At 38.6% G+C, this 18,068-nt stretch overlaps 1 protein-coding gene across 3 annotated transcripts; it reads left to right on the top strand.

Annotated features, from left to right (window-relative positions):
• The first annotated feature begins 4,451 nt into the window (after window positions 1-4,451).
• LOC127449862 (cysteine protease atg4da-like) lies at window positions 4,452-17,886 on the top strand. Of its 3 annotated transcripts, XM_051713463.1 has the most exons (12): window positions 4,472-4,566; window positions 4,785-4,824; window positions 5,265-5,583; window positions 10,029-10,112; window positions 10,213-10,386; window positions 10,561-10,861; window positions 12,500-12,561; window positions 14,279-14,430; window positions 14,513-14,591; window positions 15,079-15,155; window positions 15,687-15,806; window positions 17,275-17,885. In XM_051713463.1, the coding sequence occupies exons 3-12, from the start codon at window positions 5,397-5,399 to the stop codon at window positions 17,437-17,439; spliced, it is 1,401 nt and encodes a 466-aa protein (XP_051569423.1). In that variant the 5' UTR covers window positions 4,472-4,566; window positions 4,785-4,824; window positions 5,265-5,396; the 3' UTR covers window positions 17,440-17,885. The 3 variants fall into 3 exon arrangements, with proteins under 3 accessions (XP_051569424.1, XP_051569423.1, XP_051569425.1); XM_051713464.1 differs by lacking the exon at window positions 4,785-4,824 and having other exon boundaries at window positions 4,452-4,566; window positions 17,275-17,884; XM_051713465.1 differs by lacking the exons at window positions 14,279-14,430; window positions 14,513-14,591 and having other exon boundaries at window positions 17,275-17,886.
• The last annotated feature ends 182 nt before the right edge of the window (window positions 17,887-18,068 follow it).

Genomic DNA, 18,068 nt, shown 5'->3' with positions numbered 1-18,068 from the left:
GGCTACAAGAAGTCATTTAAATGTGTTTTTCTGTGTGTGTGCGCGTGCGCGTGTGTGTGTATATTTGTAGATAGTTTAAAGATCAATTAAACAAATGTGTTTTCTCTAGGTTTTGTATGTCGGTTAGTTGAAAACTATTTTAAAGGTTCGACATGAGGAATCAAATCTTCCTTGATCTTTTGACATATAGGAGGTCATTGTACTATAAAATCATACTGTAAGTTTCAGAACTTTAAAAGAAAAAAGAGCATTTAATTAAACCAGGCTCCAGAAACGGGCCGTTAGAAATTTGTGGAACTTGTGACATCACAAGGACCAAACACATCTGCATATGACTGCCTCCAGCAAGACATCAACGTCTGTTTTTCATCATTGCACCCTTGGCTCCGCCCACTGGTGCTCAGACAGTCACACTTACACAGGTGAAGAGGAGAGAGATGGGCCTGTCATGGGAGATTCATTCAGAGGGCACTTACACATGTGCCTGTCTGGATTTAAATGTTTTTCTACATAAACCTGCACTAGATGAACGGCTTTGACCGTTTTCATTAATCTCGCGCCACTTTTAAAAGACGCGATGTCAAGTTATAACTCTAAAAAGGAGACCTCCATTCTGTTTCATCTTGCTGTTGTGTGAACAGGAGATTCAGTAGCTGTACTGCCGAAGAAGCGGAAAAGGTCCGAAGCAAGAAGACAGAAAGACCGGCAAAGACAAAAACCTAGAGTAAACATCGGTACGGCATACACAAGGTGGAAAGACTCGATGACGGAGAAAAACATTAGTAGTGATGCCGATGTTGCTTCTTTTTTGTTGGAAAGGTAAGAGATTATTAATTGTTTAGACCAGTGGTTCTCAACCAGGGGGTCGGGACCCACTAGGGGGCCTCAGCACACTTCCAGGGGGGCCTCAAGATCTCTCTCTATATATATGTATCTCTATGATAAAATATTATAATTTTTATGTAATTATTATAGTTCAACTTACTGAAAATGCTAAAAAAATATGTAATAACTCCCTTCAACAGCTTGCTTTTTATGTAGAATATACAGTTCTAGACATTTCTGGAATCACAAGTTTTAAGGAAATATCTTATAATAGATATCTAATAGCCTACATGGGGGGCCTTCGAATATTTTCTCCGACAATGGAGTCAAATAGGTTGAGAGCCACTGGTGCAGACCACTCTCTAAAATAGTATCAGTGGAATTTACAGAAAACTCATACAAGTTTCCCTCGAACCTTTTTAAATTAAGTGTGTAGTCAACGTATGTTAGTAATGGACAGTTTTCAGCTGTGTTTCTAAACGCAACCGGAAAGCAACGTGTAATTTTGTTTTCTTTGTTATCACGGCTATAGTAAGGGGGGCCCATCTACGTCCACCTCTATGAAATGGCACACGTCTTCATCCGTTTAGTAGCTTGGCACAGAGATTGTTGTGGATTTTGTGTAATCCATGACGTTGGTTTGCTTGGAAACAAAACGAGTTCTTCAAATACAGTATTCATGGACATGCTAAATTTGATCATCAGAAACAATTCTAATCTTTCCTTTACCATAACATTCTGTATCGCTAGATAATTGAGGTTTATTTCACGCTAAGCAGTTCTTTAATAAAGGGAAAACATAGACAGTCTCCAAAGATTATTTATATGATAGTAATCTGTCCTTAAGACTGTTCGCTGGAATTCTGACGTTTGTTTTTAGGCAAAGCAATTATATTACAGTGGTAATAAATAACTTTACAAATTACCTCAATATCTGATATTTTCCAGATGCAAATGATACTCCAAAGACGATCATTCAGATCCACGTCAATAGATGGCAGTACAGTGTCTAACACCACTGTCGTATCGTTACTTAAAGTACATGAAGAAGGGCAATGCTAACGCTAGCAAGAGAACTACTGAATGCCCCTTTAAAACATGTTGAAGATTAGCAGACAGAAGGTTAATTAGTTAAATGATGAGCTGTTTCCTCACAAAAGCGGTTTATTCAGTGTTGTGAAGCATCTCCTCCATAGACATCCATTCAAAAAGAACGTCCTCTAGTCTCTTTACCAGTGTACCACCCATGTCTATGGAACCGCCGCTAATCTATGCTAACCTTGTAGGCTTCCCTATCAGAAGGGCTTTGGTTGATTGTTACAATTTCTCCTATTTATTTTAATAGGAGTGACCTGTCTCTGCTAAACAGTCACTGGCAGGGGCGGATTATGACTAGCAAGGGCCCTGGGGCCAGTTATCTTTTAGGGGCCCCACCAGTCCAATTATCTAGTTGAGATCTACGCAAAATAAATTTTCATAGATTTAATTCCCTTTAAATGCCCGTTCTGTTATTTACAATCAGATTTATTCAAACAGAGCACGGATGTGGTAAAGAAACCACTCAACCCGAAATGTTCGCTGAACTGTTCTTAAAGAGACAGTACCATTTTAACGTTTGTTATACATAATGCAAACTCAGTGTAAATTCTTGTAAATTCTACAAATTATGCATACAAAAAAACAAGAATGTGACAAAATGTGTATTAAATGTGTACATGTGCATATATTTAAAGGGGCAATAATAAATTATGAAATATTTTAACTTCATCAAACACACATATATAATTGAAGAATTTAACACCTACAGCATCTGTGCATGGGTTTGGTGAAACTTGACAAAGAGTTTAGGCAGTTCTGGCTCACGCTGCCTTATCTTTTCTAACTCATCTGAATTATGGGGTGTGTTCCATTCAGAAGTGATCATCCCTAAACCCTATTCCCTACAAAGACTTTTTCCTCCATTGTGAGAGCTTTGAAGGGCTGAAAGGTGTGGGGCTCAAAAACAGTTGTCATTTGGTCATTTTATTGTAAATTCCTTTTGGAACGACCTTACAGCTTGGTTACCATTATTATTCTGCTATCAAAAAAGCCCTATGAAGGCATAATTTAAGCCAAAATCCCCTAGACTACATTACATTGACAGAATGTTTAAATGAGCTACGAGTCTGTTTTTGAATGTTTGTGATTTCACACACAAACCTCACTTTATTCTGCTGTAAGATGCTCTCTTCTTTTCTCTTCCTTCCTCTTACTGTAACATCTGTGAACATTTCTAACTTGAAGCATTTTAAACTTTCAGACAAGGTTTTGCCAAACCAACATTATAGTCTGTATCAACAAACTTTACGTATCTAGTATCAGTGTCTACTTTTCCCCAACCACCTAAGCCCAGTTATTTTTTGTAATAAATGTTTTTGTTTGACAGCACTTCTCAAGCAAATCATAAAGGTCATAACATATGAAATAATAGTACTAATTACTATTAGTACTATTTTAACCTATTTAAAATGATTTTTCTATAAAACAATGAAACTGTAAGCAAGCACATGTTGCTTTAATTCAATAAATACTCATTTCGAAATAACGGTAACAATATAAACGTTATTTTTAATTTTACTTTACTCAAAATCAGCAAAGATTTCACATCAAAAAGACGAGTGCATCAAAATATGAAGGTAGCCATTTTGGAAATTATACTACAAGGTCTTCTACTTCCAGAAGAGTATGGAAACTTTCACCAGGAGGCAGTAGACATCTAGTGCATTGCATACAATCGGATTTTCAGCAAAGTTTTGAATATGTTGATGATGTAGAGGATTTAGAATGTCATGTATCAAATATGATACACGCGGCATAATAATGTTAAGAAGTGGCTCAAAAATGTTATTAGAAACAAGAAGGCAAAAGGGTCCTAACAGAGGGCTAGTGACCCTCATATTCACAGGGCCCTACTGAGGGGGCCTTTTATAAGCTGTGGGGCCCACATATTCAAGTGTATATAAACATGTGTTTTCAAAGTTGATTGGCCGTGAGACCTTGCAGCCCAGGTCCCCTCTGGGCCCCTGGTAGTCAAGGCCCCATTAGCCCGGTCCGTAATACACCTATAGCCACTGGTAGCAGTCGGCTGGTCATGTGATTCTAACATGGCAGTCCTCATGAGGGGACCCTCTCCATGTAGAATAAAACAGCATTTTATAAGGTTCTTCATATGACTGTGAGACTTCATCTTATGCGAGAGGTCGTGATTTTATACTTGCTTCAAAATACTAGTTATTTCTTTAGGAATACAACTTTTTTTTTAATGTGGAAAAAAATTACTGAGTGCGCCTTTAAATCAGTTCCCATTTTGACAACCCATTTGAGTCAACGTGTGTTCAATGAACGTTGTGTTTTTCTTGGCAAAAACGGTGGCAATGTTCAATTACTTGTTTGTAGTCAAAACTTGGTTTATCTGTATTAATACATAAAAAAAGAAAAAAGAAATATGCTCTGAAAAATATTCACTGGAGTACAAGTGCGACGATTTGCCGCTGTCTTCCGAGGGCTTTCCTATTGTCACGCCCACTAAACTGGCCAATCAGAGAGTGCTAAGTGACTGGCCAGCCAATCAGAATGCAGATAGGATATCCGCTGCTGGGGGAAGTGAAACTGTGCGACGTTGCGGCATGTTTGTAACGCGGAAAGTTTCCAGCAAAAATCCTCCAATATTTACAACGACATGACAGTAAAACAGCGCGTACGGTAAGTATTTTACCACATATTTAAAATACAATCGCCTTCGAAACAGAAATAGACTGTTTAATCTTTTAAAAGGCGAGTGTGTGTACATGTAATGCGATTTTAAGTGTGATGTTTACGTCAGAAGTCAACACACTCTCAACAAAAACACATAAAATCACATTCACAACAGAAGTTCACGCTAAACTTCACATATACTAACGAAACATACTACCTTTCAGCATTTGGACAGGGCAAGACCACGGTAATACCATGATTTGGGTATGTACCATGATAAGTACTTTGGAGTGGCTTGATACCATGATATATGGATATGGCAAGCCATTTTATATTGTATGTCTCATAGTACCATTTAATCTAATCACAGTACCAGTCATTTTAGGTATCATGAATTAGCAATGCACATTTTCTTTTACATTTATATATTTGATATATTCATATTTATATTAGTTTAATAAATGGTGTAAAAATATTGTTCATTGTTAGTTCAGGTTAACTATTATGCAAACTCATGTCAACCTTAAAATGAGTTATTTGACCTTTAATATGTCAGTTAACAGGACATAATGGTTGCAGTGACTTTTGCAACATTCCTTCAGTCACATGAGTATCACATGTCGTAGTATTTCCTGGAGAAAGTCCTTCACAGAGCTTTATAATGCATCTGGTGTCATATACACATTTATTTCACTGTTCAACAGCATCGTGTGAACACGTCCAGCTTCTCTCGTACCTGCAACATCCAGAGGTCTTGAGGTGTTCACATCCTTCCTCTGATTGGTCAGTCGAGATTCAGATTCTCTGGGTGTCATGGCAACAGCATCCAGTGGGTCATGGATGTGAGCGATGAGTGTTCAATTGAGGGGGACCCTACAGAAGATCTCGCGTCATTTGAGGTGGTCGACCTGTCGAACCATGGCCTGCTGGATCTTAGTGAAGAACTCAATGGACACGAGCGAAAGGAGAAAGCCAAACTTAAAACTAAATTAATTTCAGCGTGGAATAATGTCAAATATGGAGGTATGTTTGGAGCAATTTTTTTTTTAGCACAATCAAGCTAGAGTGATTGATGCCTGTTCAACACATGCTCAGTAAAGTTAGCTCTTTCTGAGAAACGGTGTAAATATTTGACTTGGAGAGAAACTTGGAAAAAATTATTTGGAGGTATTAAAGTAAAAAGTTGTGTTTGACGTCTCGATGTCAAAAGTTTTGATTCCTATATAAGCATATGCTACATATTTAAAAGATAACACTAAAATAAGGTGTATTTGTTAACTTCAATTACATTAGTTAACATAAACTCGCAATGAATAATACAGCACTTTATCATCTTGATTAATGTTAATTTTAACATATAGTAATACATTTTTAAAATAAAAAGTTAAGTTAACACTAATGCATGAAAGGAAATGTCCAGGTCATATTTAGCCCCAGTCTATACAAATGAATTTAATTACATTTTGAAATTAAAGAAAATGAAGCCTACATTTAGGACCATCAAGATTTTTTTCATTGTGATTTTATTTTCAGGACCCTTGAAAACATTTTAACCCCTATCTTCATTACCGTAATTCATCTGGACATTTTACTGTTCCTTTTCCCATTGTTTTCAATGAATGATTCTTCAGTGTTTCCCATTAATTACCTAGACTGTGGCGGATAATTAACGTTGATCTAACGTTAGCTAAGGTTACTTTAACGTTACAGGGTATCCGTGGGTCCTTAAAAAGTCTTAAATTTACTTTTTAAAATTTAAGGCCTTAAAAAGTCTTAAATATCTTAAATAAATTACAAGAAGTCTTCAATTTTGTTTGCTGAGGTATTAATTTTGGGGGCGTGAATAGAGGAGACGCTTAAAACAGCAGAATCTGCGCGAGTCAAAATCATCTCTCTCTCTCTCTCTCTCTCTCTCTCTCTCTCTCTCTCTCTCTCTCTCTCTCTCTCGTGCATTTAGCAGCTGACGCTTGAGTTTAGTCTGAGCGCGTGCAGGGAAGCGCATTTTTACTGAACTTACGATGTTACACATGTATAAACCTTCATAAACCCATTAATCCGAAATGCAAATGACAATTTGCAAGTGCGCGAGGTTGGAGCGGTCTTTTGACGCCTTTCAAATCGTTGCGCTACCTTATTTTACATCACCTTTGACAATAATTGTAAAGCTAACAGAACTGCTCCGCTGCAGAGTTACACCTGTTATATCTCTCATCTCCATCTCTCTAGATCTAGGGCTGCCAACGCAATTGACACTGTTCTCACGACACACGTCACTTTTCTGACGCAGTGATAACGTCGCGGAGCAAAGAGGACACTGACAGCGCACGGACAGAGAAGACAGAGCAGCCTGCATGATGGTGCGAGTTATTCAGACCAATCGGGGAAAACAACAGCAAAGCGTCTCTCCCTCTCCTTCTCTTTCGTAATTTAATCTGTTAACATTTTCAGTACTTGTCAACTTTAAACGGCCATTTTTAAAGTAACTGATGAGATATTTCACTCAAAAATTACTTACCTTCATGCTTTTGCAAACCTGTATGACTTTCTTATTTCAGTGGATATCAAAAGGAGATATTAGGGAGTTTCAGTCACCATTCACTTACATTGAATGAAAAACAAGATGCATTGACAGAGACTGAGACTAAACGTTTTGCTTAACATCTCCTTTTTTGTTCCATGGCAGAGAAAAATTCATACAAACTCAAGGGTGAGCAGTGATGACAGTGATTTAACTACCTGTTAAAGTATTTATTAAAGGTATCTGCCAAGATAAATTACAGAAATGTTCTTCAGCACATGCTAGACCTTATTCACAGCAGCGATATCTTTGATTTTTAATGACAATGACAACAAGGCTGTGCGGGATAGACGTACAGTCTCTTCAGTTGAAAGTGTTTTTGGATCGTTCCGCACACAAAACATTGGAGAAATATCTTTTCAAGGGCACTCAGTAGACAAAAAACTCCAGACAACATGAGTTGTGGAAAGTCAGATGAGATAATGGAGCTTTTTACAGATTTATACCATGCATGCCATTGAAGAGATGGTAAGTCTATCCCTCACAGCTTCATTTCCATTCCCATTAAAAATCAAACATGGCGCTACTGTGAATAAGGTCTATAGACCAATCCTCTTGTTTACAAAAATGTCAGCGCATGCGCAGTAAGTGGTGGCAGAAAGCCCACTGACTGTTACGTTAGATTTGACAGATTAGATGATTAACAAAAGTATGACACAAAACCATCATAAATACAAACATGTTCTTAGCGATACATTTACTATAATGATATTAGTTAATAACAAACATGTAATCATGTTCGCTATAAATGTTTGCTGCAAAGTTGTGAGTTGAAATGATCTCAGTCCAGTCAGATCTCTTGAAGCCACAGCAGTCAACGAGAACCCTCAGAAACATTTTTCAACAATGTAATCCAATAAATTTATTTTTGTGCATGGTTTTTGCCACCACTTCCGTGTTTGACATAAGTAGTGATGTTGCCAAAGCATTGGTCTATTGCATCACATCTTGCTGGAAAGCAAGTGACTAAAGAGAAGGGTCACAATATAGGCTACATACGATTTCATTTAGAGTTTTAATGTTGTATTAACTTATTAACACATAAATGCTCAATAAAATATAAAAAATAAAACATGTCCAGAGACATTCAAGTAGCCTCAGTGGTTTTGTATTTACCAGCTAATGAATTAATGTTTTTTTTTTTTATTGCAAAAGTGGTCTTAAATTTTTATTTTATTTGGCCTTAAAAAGTCTTAAATTTGATTGCTTCGAACCTGCAGATACCCTGCGTTAGCTAACGACATTAGCTGTCAGTCTCCTCGCTTATGTCGACTGACATATCCGGCTGCTTGTCGTGAAAAACTATGTAACGTATGTAACGTTATATCTAGCTAGCTAACGTTAGCTAATTATCTAACGCTAACGTTATTGAGGCCTGGGTAGCTCAGCAAGTAAAGACGCTGACTACCACACCTGGAGTTGCGAGTTCAAATCCAGAGCGTGCTGAGTAACTCCAGTCAGACTTCCTAAGCAACCAGTTTGCCTGGTTGCTAGGGTGGGTAGTGTCACGTTGGGTTAACCTCCTCGTGGTCACTATAATGTGGTTCGCTCTCGGTTGGGTGTGAGGTGAGTTGTGCGTGGATGCCGTGGAGAGTAGCGTGTAGCCTCCACACGCACTAGGTCTCTGCGGTAACACGCTCAATGAAGCCACGTGATAATATGTGCAGATTTTATTGAATTATTTAAAAACAAAAAAATGTAATCAGCAAAGATGAAAGACAATACCAATGGATAAATAATATATCATATTTTTTACTTTGTGGTAATGAGAATTTTATGATGACCGTCTTTTTTGTTGTGGTAATGAGAATTTGGGGTAAAATATGCGTAACTATCTTGAAAATAATATCACAATGTAAAAGATCTTAAAGGCTCTGAATAAAGGCTTCATTTTCTACATGCAGAATTTAATTTCTGATTTGTTTCTTTTGATTTTGGAATATTATACATTTGTGGCATAATGCAGGTTACCACAAAAATTAATTTCAACTTGTCCTAAAAATGCAGGTTTCAGTGAGGCACTTGCAATGGAAGTCAATGGGGCCAATTTTTGGAAGGTTTAAAGTCAGAAATGTGAAGCTTATAATTTTATAAAAGCACTTACATTAATTCTTCTGTTAAAAGTCTTGAATTATTTGAGCTGTAAAGTTGTTTAAATATGTGTTTTTGAGGGATTACAGGGTTTACGGTGTTATGTCGTCATGGCAACAAAGTTGTAAAACTGGCTATAGCTTTACACAGAGAAGGTTTGTAAGTGAGTTTTTCACACTAAAATCATGTTAACATGTATATTGTTTACGTCTTGTGGCTATACTTTTGAAACGGTGAGTATTTTAATGTTTGTCAACTGGCCCCCATTCACTTCCATTGTAAGTGTCTTACTGTAATCGTGATTGGATATAACTTCACACAGATCAGATTAGTAAGTGATTTTTTCACACTAAAATCATGTTAACATGTATATTGTTTATGTCTTGTGACTATACTTTTGAAACGGTGAGTATTTTAATGTTTGTCGACTGGCCCCCATTCACTTCCATTGTAAGTGCCTCAATGGAACCCAGATTTTTGCTTTTTTGAAGAAAAGGAGTGACGAGTCGCAATTGATTTTTGTGGTAATCAACATTATGCAATGCTGTTGACTGAGCTTAACTTAACTGAACTCAGAATATTCCTTTTTAAAATGACCAGGACATCTTTTTGACAGGTTTCATGAGAATCACCCACATAAACAAGTTTGTTGACCTCTACCACTCTCTTTTGTTTTTAGACACTGTTTCAATTTGAGTGACCATGAGTCTGTCATCTTCAACATCCTCTCTCTCTCTCTCTCTCTCTCTCTCTCTCTCTCTCTCTCTCTCTCTCTCTCTCTCTCTGTGTGTGTTTGTAGGCTGGACTCTGAAAACCAAATCTCATCTCCGTAAGAGCAGTCCTCTGTATGTGCTGGGACAGTCCTATCAGCTGAGCTACAGTGGTAAACAGGAGAGAATAGACTAGCACTCTGCTCTTACTGAATAAAACACATCTATAAGTCTTCAGTTCAACATGCTCCATATGTGTGTGTTTTATGTCAGGAGAGCGTGAGTGTTTGAGGCGGGCATTCTCCTCTCTGCTGTGGCTGACCTATAGGAGAGGTTTCCCGCCTCTGGATGGCTCCGCCCTCACGTCTGACGCGGGATGGGGCTGTATGCTGCGCAGCGCCCAGATGCTGTTAGCACAGGGACTGATGCTGCACATGATGCCTACAGGTACACACACACATGCACTTTATTCATAATGGAAACTGTTGCTCATATATTAACAGCCTCAGCTATTCTTTAACTTAGTAGAATAATACTGTTCACAGTACACATACTGCATACTACTTTATTTCAAAAATAGTAGGTGGTATGCCATTCTAAAAATTCTGCTTCTCGCTTTAGGCTGGACGTGGCCTGCAACGCATCATCAGACCAAAGATGACCTGGAGGTCGTTGACCCTCGTGTGTTGGACGATTTGTTCAGAGAGAATCGGAGTGTCTCAGGGAAACCTCACAGACGCAGTTTGGACACGATGTTAGACAGCAAGATTCATGAAGACAGGACTCACAGAAAGCTGGTGTCTTGGTTTGGGGATCTGCCCTCTGCCCCGTTTGGGTTGCACCGCTTGGTGGACTTGGGGAAGGCGTCTGGGAAGCGGGCGGGTGACTGGTACGGCCCATCCATCGCTGCTCACATACTACAGTAAGTTGACAGTATATAAAACGTCTTATCCATTGCATATTGCACACAAAATAGCAAGAGTTTCTCAAAACAATGATTGGCTAGCTTCACACAATCTCCAATTAGTCCACCAGGAAACAGTTTTGTTTTGTTTAGAAGTTCCCAGACTGCTACAATGAGAACTCATGAAGAAGAACTAGTCACTGGATTGAGTTTGTGATGTTCTTCAAATCAAATCTATCAAAGAGATTTGGTTGAGCTGCTGTTTTTGATTGAGCACAACAGTATATATTGTTTTACTTGTCAAGGTGATGCGATAATGCGAAACGAATGGCCCTTCACGTAGAAAGTGACACAAATGTCCTCCGTTACCACATTCACGCCTTTACAATAGGTGGCGCTGATCGACTGACCACTGCGCTATGCACACTCATAATGACTGTTAAAACAAACGTTTGATTGTATATTGTTGTCATGTACATCTACTTGTGTTAAACAACTGCTCAAAACCCTGCATGTTATGAATTAAACATGACGACATTTAAACGCTCCAAGAATCTGTATAATGCACACAACAAAATAAAAATCCCAGCCAATAAAACCCATCTTCAGTCTGAGCCGTTATTAGATACTTTAAAACTTAACTGTTGTCAATGACTGTAAATGGAAACGGCAATAACGATTGCATAATTTTGTAGAGACACCACCACATTTTTGGTATACAAAGGCATTTTGATAAAAAGACAAAGAGTAAATACAATGCACTGCAAGTCACAGCAATAGCATTACTATTATTATTATTTGGCGAAGAAAGATGCGTAAAGTTGGGGGCTTGGGTAGCTCAGCGAGTATTGATGCTGACTACAACCCCTGGAACCCAGGGCGTGCTGAGTGACTCCAGCCAGGTCTCCTAAGCAACCAAATTGGCCCGGTTGCTAGGGAGGCTAGAGTCACATGGGGTAACCTCCTTGTGGTCGCGATTAGGGGTTCTCGCTCTCAATGGGGCGTGTGGTAAGTTGTGTATGGATCGTGGAGAGTAGCATGAGCCCCCACATGCTGTGAGTCTCCGTGGTGTCATGCACAACGAGTCACGTGATAAGATGCACGGATTGACGGTCTCAGAAGCGGAGGCAACTGAGACTTGTCCTCCGCCACCTGGATTGAGGCGAGTAACCGCGCCACCATGAGGACCTACTAAGTAGTGGGAATTGGGCATTCCAATATTGGGGAGAAAAGGGGATAAAATAAAAAAGTTAATTAATTAAAATTAAAAAAGGTGATACAAAGCAAAGGTGCCGCAATATATATTATACTAGAGATATTACAGTATAAGACCTCATGTAAGATTCAATGCAAAGCCATACAATGCAGCAATATGGAATAAATTATTAATACAATCCACATAAGATTTTTTTTAAATGGTATTTAGAAGGAAAAAATCGACACACCATAAAAAGCCTTGCTTTGTTGGTGCACAAATGTTTGCTCCAGGTGTGAATGCTTCATAGGAATCCATTTATCTATTCAAAATTGTAATCGCTGTGAGAAATCGTGTTTGGTGTGCAAAGGCCTCAAGTGGGCAGTTCTTGGCCAGAATAAACTGTAATGTGCTACTGATATGTTTGATATGACAGGAAAGATTTTGACATTGTGTTTCAGGAAAGCTGTAGCAGCTTCTGAGGTGTCGAATCTAGTGGTGTATGTTGCTCAGGATTGCACAGGTGAGTCAGTCATGAAGGACATTCTGTAGAATGAGCTATGAATCATAGTTTGTTTTAGAAAGCGCACTCTCTCCATTCAATTCATAATGCCTTTATTGGCATGCCTTTAAACAATAAAATATAGCTAAAGCTGAGAATCTACAGGGCTGTGAAAAACCTGATTTCTTCTGTTTTTGTGTACATCTCATACTAAATTGTTTCACAAATTCAAAGAAACTCTAACATAAAGCAAAGGCAATCTGAGTAAACACAAAATACAGTTTTTAAATGATAATGTTATTTATTGAAGCAAAAAGTTATCCAATACCAACTGGGCCTGTGTGAAAAAGTATTTGCCCCTTAGTTACTAAATCCATGAAACTGCATTCATAATGGGGTTCAGCTGGACTAGACACACCCAGGCCTGATTACTGCCAGCCCTGTTCAATCAAATCAACACATAAATAAAACTTTTTCAGCAGCATGAAGTTGGCTAAAAGGTCTCACCTAGTAGCACACACTATGCCAAGGTCGAAAGAAATTCCAGAAATGATGAGAAAAAGGTGATTGAAATACATCAGTCTGGGAAGGGTTACAACGGCTCTGTGACTCCAAACAACCGCAGTGAGAGCCATTATCTCCAAATGGAGAAAACTTGGCACAGTAGTGAACCTTCCCAGAAGTGGCCGACTTTCCAAAATTCAGCACAGCGACAACTCATCCAGGAAGTCACAAAAAAGCCAAGGACAACGTCCAAGGAACTGCAGGCCTCTCTCGCATCAATAAAGGTCACTGTTCATGACTCCACTATCAGAAAGACACTGGGCAAAAATGCCATCCATGGAAGAGTGGCGAGGCGAAAACCACTGCTAACCCAGAAGAACATTAATGATCATCTGAATTTTGCCAAAACACACCTTGATGATCCTCAAACCTTTTGGGAGAATGATCTGTGGACTGATGAGTCAAAAGTGGAACTGTTTGGAAGACAGGGGTCCCGTTACATCTGGTGTAAATCAAACACAGAATTCTACAAAAATAACATCATACCTATGGTCAAGCATGGTGGTGGTAGTGTGATGGTGTGGGGATGCTTTGCTGCTTCAGGGCGACTCGCAATAATTGAGGGAAACATGAACTCTGCTCTCTACCAGAAAATCCTAAAGGAGAACGTCCGGTCATCAGTCTGTAAATTGAAGCTCAAGCGCAACTGGATTATGCAGCAAGACAATGATCCAAAGTATAGGAGTGCTAAGTCCACCTCTGAATGGCTCAAAAGAAGCAAAATTAAAGTTTTGGAGTGGCCTAGTCAAAGTCCTGACTTGAACCTGATTGAGATGCTGTGGCAGGACCTTAAACAGGCAGTTCATGCTGGAAAACCCTCCAGTGTGACTGAACTAAAGTAGTTCTGCAAAGAAGAGTGGACCAAAATTCCCCCACAGCGTTGTGAAAGACTGATCTCCAGTTATCGGAAGCGTTTGGTTGCAGTTGTTGCTGCTAAAGGTGACACAACCAGCTATTAAATTTAAGGGGACAGTTAGATTTTCACAGCACTGTATGTGGAAATAGAACGACAAATTAATAGATAATTAAACTTAAGTTAAACAACACATATCAAATCAGACCTTGCAGTATGTGAATGGATAAAGGACACAGTTTTTACAGAACACTGAAGACCACGAACATTACAAAACATGCCTACACATCACTGTCTGTCTGTCTGTCTGTCTGTCTGAAGTGTATGTTGGAGACGTGTTGAGACTGTGTGGAATGTCTCGTACAGAGGATCTCTCATTGAGCTGCAGGTCTGTGTGGAAATCACTCATTCTGCTTGTGCCCATCCGTCTCGGAGGAGATGTGTTGAACCCCACTTACACGAAATGCGTTAAGGTGCTTTAACACACACATAAACACACAGATCTCTGATCATGAGGAAGAATTTCTTTTTTAAATCTCATGTATGTGTTTGTAGAGACTGCTGGCGCTCAGGTGCTGTATAGGAATCATCGGAGGGAAACCAAAACACTCACTGTATTTTGTGGGGTTTCAGGGTGAGTCACATGACATGTAAATGGGCCAGATTTCTGAAAGCGTCCTCACTAATGTCATGAAACCGATTATCGGTCATCACTAGTTAAAAAAGCTCATGAATAAGCCAAATCAAGTTTTGTGAGAGGGTTAGAATGAGCAAATATCATTACCGCCATATAAAAACCATTGGCTGTTTCTCAATGTCTGTTGTTCTTGCGTACTTGTGGACTTGTTTGACATCCTCACCCACTGCCAAAAAAAGACAATAGTTAAGAGGTTTTTTGAATCTACATAGCACACGCATCTCAAAATACGCATAGATGGGTTATATGTCCGAATTCACTCTTTCAAGGTAGTTAGTCAAGACTGATTTTCACAAGAACACGAGTACGCGTTCTTAGAATTGAGAGACACCCATTGCGTACTTGAGATGTCCTCACTGATGTAGTGAAGCCAGTGTTTGTGTGAATCACTCTTCATTAGTGTGTTTGTGTTTTTCTGTCACAGATGATCAGCTGATCTATTTAGATCCTCATTACTGTCAGTCTGCTGTTGACATTACTCAAGACAACTTCCCTTTAGAGGTGAGCGTTTATTTAAAGGGATAGTTCATCTAAAAAAAATGGTAAAAATTGGCAAAACTCACCCTCTTGGAAGAATTTAAGAATTTTCATGCTTCTCTTTTCTATTCAATAAACGTCCTCCAAAAAGGACAAAGAAGCACCATAAAAGACGTCCATATGACTTGTGCACTACATCACAAGTCTTCTGAAGTCAGGCGATAGTGTGAGGAACAGTTTCAAAATTGTTATATTTCTGTAGTACCTTAATGGTGCTTTTTTTTGTCCTTTTTGGAGCTTGACAGCTTATGGTCAGTGTGTGCTTTTGTTGAATGGAAAAAAACATGAACATTTAGCTAAATATGTCCTTTTGTGTTCAATGAAAGAAAGTCATATGAGTTCGACGTGACAGAGAGAGAGAGAGAGAGTAAATGATGATAATTTTCATTTTAATTAAACTGTCCCTTTAACTCCATATACTGTATTTAGATAGTTAGAAAGTTTTTTGTGAACTGAACTGAAGTGTTGTGTTACAATATGCCTGTCTCTCTGCAGTCGTTTCACTGTAAAACCGTGAGGAAGATGTCGTTTAATCATATGGACCCCAGCTGTACTCTGGGTTTCTATGCCAGCAGCAGGGCAGATTTCCAGAATTTGTACTCAGATGTTACTACGGTAAGAGGGACAGTTTTAAAACACCTTTTAAATTGAATAAAATAAAAATATTGATTGAAGTGTAAATGATTTGATTATGTGAGAAGCAGATGGCAGGGTGATACGAGACATTAAACTGCCACAGCTATGAAGGAAATTAAATTATTAGTATTTTTTTGTCTTGTTTTCCACTAAAAAGACTTTACTCCACTTTACTCTATTGTCAGATAATAAGACTAGTTTTCAGATGATATATCTTGTTTAAAGCACAAACCTAGCTTAACTTTGTAAGATATATGTGTAACAAGGTAAAAGGGAAAGGAGGCGGCGAGAACCGGCTTGACAATATAAATAATAATTTAATGATTAACTTAAAGCAAAAGACATACAACACAAACGCATACAGGGCAGCTGCCTGTAGCTCTCTTGAACTGTCGCCTCCGACAGCGGCCCTTATCCCTCTCGTAGGCTTGATTAGCCTGATTAGGGGCCAGGCGTGCATCATCACGGCCCGCCCCGCCCTCCTCCATGCCACAGTCTTGTTCAAAGGATGTTTAGGTATTTTTACTGGAAAACAAGACACAAATACTGATTAAGATCATGCATTTTGCTGTGATTTTTTTTATTTTTTATGTTGCACTGCAAAAACATAGTTTTCTTACTGACCATTTTAGTCTCATTTTCTAGTAAAAAATATATTAACATCCATAAAATTAGAAATAAAAAAACAATTACATAATAGAGATATTAAGTCTTGTTTTCAGAGAAATTGGTGGCGTTTATGCTTAAAACAAGAAAAAACTATTTGCCAATGGGGTGAAAAAAAAACCAAAACAACTGGTTGAATTAAAGATGCACTTATGTTAAGATGTTACTCATTAAAAAAAGTTTCAGTGACCTTTTCAAGGTGAACAGTCTAGCCATATCAGTAACCTTATAAAAGCTGTTTAAATCAACATGGAGAGGGTCCTGTCATGGGATCACATGACCAGCCAAATACTACCCCCTTAATCTCAGTAACTGCCCTGTTATTGGACACTCACTCATGGAATAAATGAATCATTGGCTGACTTTGAATAGTGAATTTTTACTATCTAATCGGTAACTGGAAACTATGGTGTTTGAAGGATGCAGCATCCACGCCATTAGGTGTCACTGTAAGTCCAAAAACGACATACTAAAAAGTTACTGAGTGCACCTTAAGTTTTTTTTTTCTACCCATTGGCAAATAGCATCAACTTTGCTAAATTTGGTTTGATTTCTCTAAAACAAGAGATAATCAATGTTTTGATATTTACAAGAAAACTAGATACAGATAGCTCTTAAGTGGGTTGTTCTTGACCAGAATAAGATACAGAATGGACCAGACTTGATGCTAATTGTCAAAAGTCGATTAAACAAGACTGCTGCAATCGAGACTGTGTATCAGTGTAGGAAACTAGCACGATCAAACTTTATCTCTCTTTTGCCACCTCTCTCCCGTTCACAGGCTCTGACTTCATCAGAGGAGAAGTACCCCATCTTCACGTTTGTAGATGGTCATGACAAGGGGGAACGGGTGTTCTCATCTGCCTCAGTCTCTCATATTAACACCAAAGACAGACGGAGCCGAACTAAACAGAGAAACAACACAGAGGAGTTTGTGCTTCTGTGACAAACTCGATTTCCTGTTTGTTACTCTTTCTACAAAGAGATTTAGTTTACTGGGAGGACTTTGAATATTTTTAAGTTAAGTTTGTCCAAACTGCTGCTGTTATTTAGTTGTTTTCTATGTGTTTGATGTCTGTTCACACTGGCATACAGGAGGATATGAGGAGTTCTTCCTATGCAGGTGGTTAAGCAGATTAGCGTGGTGTGACGCTTATGACGACAGACACGTCTCTGGTAGACACATGAGAGGGGTAGAGGTCACCTTTGTACAAATTTGTGGGAATTTGTCAACACTGTCTTAAAGATTTCTTCACCGTTTATGTATTTTTCTGTGTATTTGGTTAACTGTAAACAGCTTTTAATTAAAATGTGATAAAGACCTGTATTTATGAACAGCTTAGGAATAAACACCGAAACTGCTTCACCACATGTGCTCTCCATGTTGTACTCCACATCACATAGGTCTAAAAGTAAATTGTGTCGGGTCATTCAGAACATTTTGATTGGCTCTTTGACATCAGAGCACAGATCACACACCATCAATACAAAACGTTTCTGGCAATGTTGGGGGCCATTCAAACAGAACGTGTTTTTGCCTCTATTGGTGCTGTTTATCATTGTCTTTCTATGTAA

Source organism: Myxocyprinus asiaticus, chromosome 13 (genome assembly GCF_019703515.2).
Source record: "Myxocyprinus asiaticus isolate MX2 ecotype Aquarium Trade chromosome 13, UBuf_Myxa_2, whole genome shotgun sequence".
Classification (NCBI taxonomy): domain Eukaryota; kingdom Metazoa; phylum Chordata; class Actinopteri; order Cypriniformes; family Catostomidae; genus Myxocyprinus; species Myxocyprinus asiaticus.
Note: the sequence above shows the minus strand (reverse complement) of the source record. Positions and strands in the feature narration are given on the sequence as shown.